Consider the following 7,616-nt stretch of genomic DNA (forward strand, 5'->3'; position numbering starts at 1 on the left):
TTATATCATCGAAAGTTTAAGAGATATAAAAAAAAGTTTTATATAAAAGTTACTGCCTCTGATACGCCTAATTTAGAACTGATGTCAAAATAAAATTCAAGATGGCTACCTTTGAGGAACATTTACCAACTTCCTAAAGTTAAATAGGCGCCATATCGGATTTTTTGATTATTTGATAGATTTTTTAATTCTCTTTTCAACGAGCTATCATAGCATAAAATTGAAAATAAGATACCGGTTTTTATATTTTAATCAAGTAGGCTATGATGAATTTTAAAAAAACAAAATAAAATCTATTCGAGGCAACACAACAATGAAAATAATTATATCACATGTTTAAAATACTGGCCATTATCAGTGAAATACACTTCAAGACAGTTTACTTTAGGAAACATGTTGCCACTGATGCTATAACGGGATCCGGAAGGTTCGCCCCCAACGTTTCGCCCCTCACATTTCGCCCCTCGCATTTCGCCCCTCACATTTCGCCCCCAGGTGCATTTCGCCCCCGGTACTTTCGCCCCTGCAACTTTCGCCCCTCGGAAGTTTCTCCTCCACACATTTCACCCCCGGATGTTTCGCCCCCCAAATCTCAATATCTAAGTTCATATTAGGTTGGTTATGGGTATGAAGGTAAGAAAGCATAATCCATGATCATTCCCCGAGATATGTAAAACCAATAGAAATGATACGTTATAAACTTAAAGTTAAGCGTTTTATCCGTTTAAAATTTCGTGGAAGAGTATGGTAAACATACTTTTATTTATCACTTTATATATTATATTTATTATTTTATACTTTTAAGGAGTTATCCGCATGTTGGAATTGCATCCTGAAATAATATTTCCAAACCTTGATTAATTATCTATGTGAGGTAAACGGCCAGTTGGAACTATTTTTAGTAAGCTGAAGGGTCACAATAATAGAAGAAAAGCATTGCCATTAAACAGGTACCTACCCACCTAGAGGTGATTACAATAACAAAATGACCTGTAGGATTAAAAGATCTTGTTTGTGTAAACAGGTACCTAGGTAATATTCATTATTGATGGCTACGAAGATGGGTATTCTGCATTGCAAAGAATCTGCTTTGCCAGTTCAAATCAGTTAGTTAACGGTGAAGTTCTGCTAGTGCCTCCGTTTAAATATGAATTCAGTTATTTCTAAGCGTGGGAAACAGAAGTTAGTTTACGAAAACCATCTCTATTTATTTTCTAAAAAGACGAGGGACAACATTAATGCAATTTGGGTTTGCGAAAAGCGGTCAACATGCAAAGGACGCGTATGGACTGAAGGAATGAATGGTGAAGTCATCAAAGTGGTGAATCTTCATAATCATGCAGCGCAGGCTGCAAGACCCGAAGCAGTCCGACTAGTCAATGAAGTGTGCACCAGAGCAAGGACGACCCAGGAGACGCCACAACAAATACTCGCTGAGGTCGTTTCAGAGGCCCACGCCAACGTTGCTGCACTATTACCTAGGAAAGATTCCTTGAAGAGGTCCATTCGTGCGATGAGAAAAGTTGGTAACATGCCAAGACTACCTCAAACCATTGACCAACTAAACATTCCACAGGAGTTTCGGGAGATCAATATTGACGGCACTTTGCATCAATTTCTTCTGTGGGACTCGGGTAAGTTCTCTTTCAATTTTTATAAAAAAATATGTTTTGGCTAAATACCTAATATGGCTCTGTTTCCTGAAATATCCGATATAGTGTACCTCAAAAAAATAAGGGATGGAAAAAACTCGTGGGTTATTCTGTATCCTTACGCGGTTTTAGTTTTCTTTTTGCACAAATATCTCGAGAACAAAGCATCAAACAGTTCTGAATTAACCTATATATACAGGGTGTTTTAGCCCACCTGTGCCAGCTTCGATATAGTACACGGAAGGAATATTAATAACTAAAAGCTATATGGAGAAACTAATTTTGAAATTTTCGGTTTCCGGAAGTTAACGGAAATAGCCATAGTCGACTTTGTAATTTTATATGGTAAGGGAGGTCAATTGGGTTGTCGCTAAAAAGGTGTTTTTAAAATAAACAACTTTTGCTTGAAACGTTTTCGTGTATTTTTTTATCGCTTATGAACAATATACCTTTAAAGATTTTCGAAATGTCTTCCTGACTTAAAATGAAGCATGACCTACAAGAAATTCTTTTGTTCATGGGCACATTACCTACCGGAGAACGTCGGTCAGACGCGTTAAACTTGCAAATGTTCATAAACGATAAAAAATATACGAAAACGTTTCAAGCAAAAGTTGTTTCTTTTAAAAAGATCTTTCTAAGGACACTCCACTTGATCCCCCTTTCCATTTTAAATTACAAAGTTGGCACCGGAAAGGGCTGTTTCCGGCAACTTCCGGAAACCGGAAGTATCAAAATTGGTTTCTCCATGTTTGATGAGGAATTTCCAAACATCGAAAAGACGGGCTGCTTCTTCCACCTATCACAGTCTGTTTGGCGAAAAGTTCAAAATGAAGGACTAAAAGCGCGCTATCAGAATGACCACGAATTTTCCCGTTGGATTCGAATGATACCCTCTCTTGCTTTTCTTCCCCCTGACAGGGTTACACAATCATTTGAAGATCTCTTGGACGATCCGGACTTTCCTCAGGAAGCACTACCCATTGCCAACTATTTCGAGGACACTTACATTGGTCGAATTAACCGAAGAGGACGCCAGGCCCCCTTGTTTCCAATTCAATTTTGGAACGTTTATCAACGGACACTGAATGGTCAACATCGCACCAACAATGACGTCGAGGGTTGGCACCGTAGCTTTCAAGAGACCTGTGGTTCACTTTTTCCTAACATCTACCGCTTCATTAACTGCCTGAAACGACAGCAAGGTCTCCACAACTTTGAAATGGTGCAAGTCTTGGCCGGAAATGCCCCCACTGCGCGAAACAAGAAATATGCGGTTATTTCAGCAAGGGTACTGCGTATTGTGGAGGACTTAGGCAATCGAAATTTGATAGATTACCTCAGGGGTATAGCGTACAATTTTGAATTTTAATCACCATCCGTGGATGTCTTGCACAGGTCCATATTCAATCTTATTGTATTATGTTCTTAATTATACATTATTAACGTTATTCATTGTATCATTCACAAACTTATTCAATCCTACCTAACATCCTAACATTGTGTTTCTTTTGATTTACTTAGGTACCTACATCATGCTTAAAAAATAAAAATAAATGTGCAACATTCTTGACAGAACAGCTTCCTAACTCCAAAAATCGCGGTTCGTGCTAAATTATATTTATTTCGCATTATTGCTAGTCAGCAATACTTATTCCAGGAACTTACATTATATTTCTGTTGACTCTTTTTATAGAAGGGTCGTTTTCTGCCCGATTTAGGGGTATCTATAGGCATTCCGTGACGTCACCACATGTCTAATTTTGCCGAAAACGAATTTTTGAAATTTGACATTTTTTTCTCAGTTTTTTTTTGTAATAAAACCTAGCACAATTTTTATAGGGTTTACACAGAAAAATAGATCTTTCGAATAACTTAATAAAAATTTTAGGTTTCTATTTTCTATGTTCAATGCCGTTGTGGCGCTCCAACATTTTTTTTCGAAAATCCGGCTCGTAATTTTTCGTTTCCGTATGCCTAATATACGCTACATATCCAAAATTTGAACAAAATCTGTCGAAAATCGCCAACGTATGTACATACTTAGATACAACACACGGAAAAAATTTTATTCTTTAAAAGTTGCTTAAAATGATTTAAAACGTCTACATTTGGTAAAATTTTTACATGTCCAAAAAATGGCGATCGCAATAGCCACCTAACTCGAGCCAGGAAGCTAAAAAAGTTCGATTAAAATTACGATTTTTAAATTTATTATGAGCAAGTAACAAGTAGGGGCGAAACATTCGGAGGCTAAATGCGTGGGGGCGAAATTTCCCGGGGGCCAACTGTGCGGGGGCAAAACTGATGGGGGCGAATCATACCCGGGGGCGAAATACTGGGGGCGAAATGTGAGGGGCAAAATGTTGGGGGCGAATTGTTGGGAGCGAAACTTCCGTAAACCCCAAGTTCCTGGGAATTTTTTTATATTTTTATTGTTCTTGACTTTTATTGACCTAAACAAGCATTGCGACTATCCAATTATATCTAGCTCATGGTACCATTCATTACAGTCGCTGATGGTACTAGTAACTTTACTACTGGAACTGTAAAAATCTACTTGTTGATTTGTACACAGTACATTACATTGCTGGTTGTCATGAATATAATATCAAAAAAAAACCAATAAAACGCTAGTTTATACCAGATATTTTCCATCAATCCTTAGGAAATGTATGTGGGGCAGTTTGTTCTAATAATATTGTAATTTTATTGCTAATGAAATCCTTTATTAGTATATTAGATACACTTTGATTGACTCGTCGAATCACTGATCTCATTGTTATTAAATTGAGATTACATAACTCAATTATTATTAACCACAGTTTCTGAAGCACTAGTTTCACTAAATTACCACATACTCGCTCCAAGATTATGGCGGTTGAATACATTTATTTTACCTTAGCTACCTATATGAAAGTAAGGAGCATTGATTTGTGAAAAAGTGTACATGTAAATTTAATTGATCAGATAAATTGCGTCAAAAGTAAATCTTGAAATTCATTAACCGCTAATCCTTTTAAACAACTTGTTACCGTGCAAATCTTAAAGTTGACCTTTTCAATGTCGATTAAGTAATTTTACGTCGGATTCCTGTGAAGTCAACGATGTTAATATAATTAACGTTAAATATAGGACAGTTATTATGGATTGAGAACGTTTTTTGCCATTAAATGTAATGGGTGATTTGCTTAAAGCGAAATCATGCGAGGTTTCCGATTTATTAGTTATTAAACAATGTTAACCACCTACTCGTATCTGACGAATGTGATTCCAATTTTGCCGAAAAAATGATGAACATTTGCGGTTACGTGTATGCAATGCAAGGCAAGTTCTTACCTTGACGCTTAATCAAAGCATGAAGGGCAGACTTAATATAGCACAATGCTCAAAACGACTTCTACAATCCCTTCAGTTCTTCGTTCAGTTTTTCATTTTCTTTACAATCGCCCAACTTCTTCGGACTCTTCTTTCACTTCTAGATTCTCAATTTCCTGTAATTCTCTCCAATTTCTTCAAGTTTTTCACATTCTTCCGTTCTCTCAGGTACCTACTACAGAACCTTCAGAATCTTAAATTGTTCTTCTTTTAGTTCATTCAGATTATTCGAATTGTGCACTGCAAATCAATCTGATCCGTTAGGCCTTTGGAGCCGAGTACTTTAATTTCCGAATCAAGAAATCATCGAACTCTGATGATTTCGTACTATAACTGAATGTGTTTTTATTCAATTCATTCAATGTTATAACAAACTCGAAAAAACTTCCTCCAATCAACGAAACGTAACAACACGACATCCAATCAAAAGTCTGTTTCTTGACGCTCTTTACGTCACGTATCAAAATTTTACGCGGATTTAACTTCAAGTTTTTTCCCGATAAAATGCATTCTTATGGCTAATAAATTACATCAACCTGTTAAGAAAAGTAATAAAAGTGCCCATAAACCACAACAGAACTGTCACTTAAATGATTTAACAAAGCAAACTTGACAACAAAATAAACATTAAACAATTCTAAGAAATAATCTTTTGCATGAAAAAATTAACCACTTGGATACAACTAGAAACGCAATACTCGCTTTGTGTTTAAACGTAAAACCTAACCGGACTAATTAAATAATTTGACTAACGATTAATTCAGGTGTCTGGGATCCAAACCTAAACTTCCACATCGAAATTGTGTACATAGCATTATATAAAAATTCATATTGTATCGTTAACGTGCTAATTTATCATGTAATATTATACTAGGTCGATGACGCTCAGTTATTTTTATCGTGCTATAGTGAGTAAGACGATCTGTATTAAGTTGAATAAGTGCACGAACATGTAGCTTCGAGGTTTGACTCGCAGAAAGTGAGCTTAAACACGCTTCATGTGTGAAGATCGCATGTATTTTGTAGCAGGGTACAATTGTTGTAAGCATCAGCTGGATTTTCTACCATCTGTTGTGCAAGTTGGAAAAACACTTATGAGGCCAAAGACTTACTTCTGATGATAACCTGCAAGTTGCAGTTAGTTAAAATCGCCAAAAGAACTTCGGAACTTATTGTGATCAAATCAGGGAGAATTGCTGGTCGTTTCCGGAAGCTTTCACGGTGTGCGAATTAACAGAATTGATCATCACTCGACTTATAGGTCGACACAAGTAGGTTAAAGGGCACTAGAAATATAACACCTAAATGAATATACTGACAATTAGATTTAAACTAATCATACGTCAATTAAGTTTGACAAGTTTAATTATTTGCTCAGCAGAGATTTAAATATAGAACTTTTCCTTATGAAGGAACACAAATTAACGATGCATATAAATGTCATATGTAGAGTATATGAAATATTGTAGATTTCATTTTAGATTTGAGCCCACTAATGCGCGCAATCGATTTAGTTCATTTCAGAGGGACGCGCGACAGGATAATGTATGCTAATGGATGGCACAGTTAAATTATTAATAGCCAAAGAAGGAACGGCTGATAAATAAATCCGGGTTACCTTTTTTGAGTACAATACAGTCGGTAGGTGTTATGCAAAAAATTGTGTCTCTGCTCTGGCTTGAAATCATAAATATTCGTCTTTAAAATTCGCAACCTCTTCAAAACGCATAAAGATTTAATGGGTCTGTTACTGGGTCGTAAGAGTTACGAGCTTTAAAGCGTTGAGGGTGAAAATGGAACCATCAGGTCTGGTTTAGTATTGCTAAAGTGGGCAAAAATCTTAGGTATTATATTCAATAGTTTGTTGATTTTTAAAAAATGCAACGGAGGCTATTTTTTCCAAAAATCCTTTAAATGGATATCGATCCAAAAAGTAACTAATATCAATACCAGCATAATGTGAATATTATGATTGACTTTCAGCAGAGAAGCAAATTTGCGATTTTGTGAATTAGGGTTGGGTGGAGGAAGGGCGGATACCTACCGATTTCCTTCCAACAGAATTTTCTTCAGTCTTCTGATCCAAATTTTAAATGGCAGTGGATTATTTTTTCCAGAATGAAATGAGAAAGTCGTATGTGAAAGAAGGAATCGGTTGCGTTTACGAGGATAAATCTTTCTCCGTTGTGCTTTCCACGGGGATCACTACTCTTGTTGAAATTAGCAGTGAAGTAGATAGTGTTAAAAATGTTGCGAGGGTAATCAGAAATTTAAGGCAATAAAGATTCATAATTGTTCTGAAAATCTGTGACAATAAACACCGCTAGATTCTTTAATCTGTAACAAAGAATGCAATTACTAAGACAGCCTGTCATTACAGTAGCAGCACGCACAATTTTTAATAGTAGGAAAATAGAGCTTATTTGCCTAAAGCTTCTTACGGGTTCTTTAAACACTTTTTACGGATACCACTTATTAACAATTCTATCAAATTAAACCCATTATCCAATTTGATAGGCATTTTTAGATAATTACTCCAACAGAATAATTTCAGAAAATAGGGTTAGATTGCTGTTGATGCAGCTG

The 7,616-nt window shown here is 36.1% G+C and overlaps 1 protein-coding gene across 1 annotated transcript; it reads left to right on the forward strand.

Annotated features, from left to right (window-relative positions):
- The first annotated feature begins 440 nt into the window (after nt 1-440).
- LOC116166031 lies at nt 441-1,635 on the forward strand. The gene is made up of 2 exons (XM_031480854.1): nt 441-1,526; nt 1,577-1,635. Exons 1-2 carry the CDS (start codon nt 1,148-1,150, stop codon nt 1,597-1,599), a joined length of 402 nt encoding a protein of 133 aa, XP_031336714.1. The 5' UTR covers nt 441-1,147; the 3' UTR covers nt 1,600-1,635.
- The last annotated feature ends 5,981 nt before the right edge of the window (nt 1,636-7,616 follow it).

The sequence above is a fragment of the Photinus pyralis genome, unplaced genomic scaffold (genome assembly GCF_008802855.1).
Source record: "Photinus pyralis isolate 1611_PpyrPB1 unplaced genomic scaffold, Ppyr1.3 Ppyr1.4_LG3a, whole genome shotgun sequence".
Lineage (NCBI taxonomy): Eukaryota > Metazoa > Arthropoda > Insecta > Coleoptera > Lampyridae > Photinus > Photinus pyralis.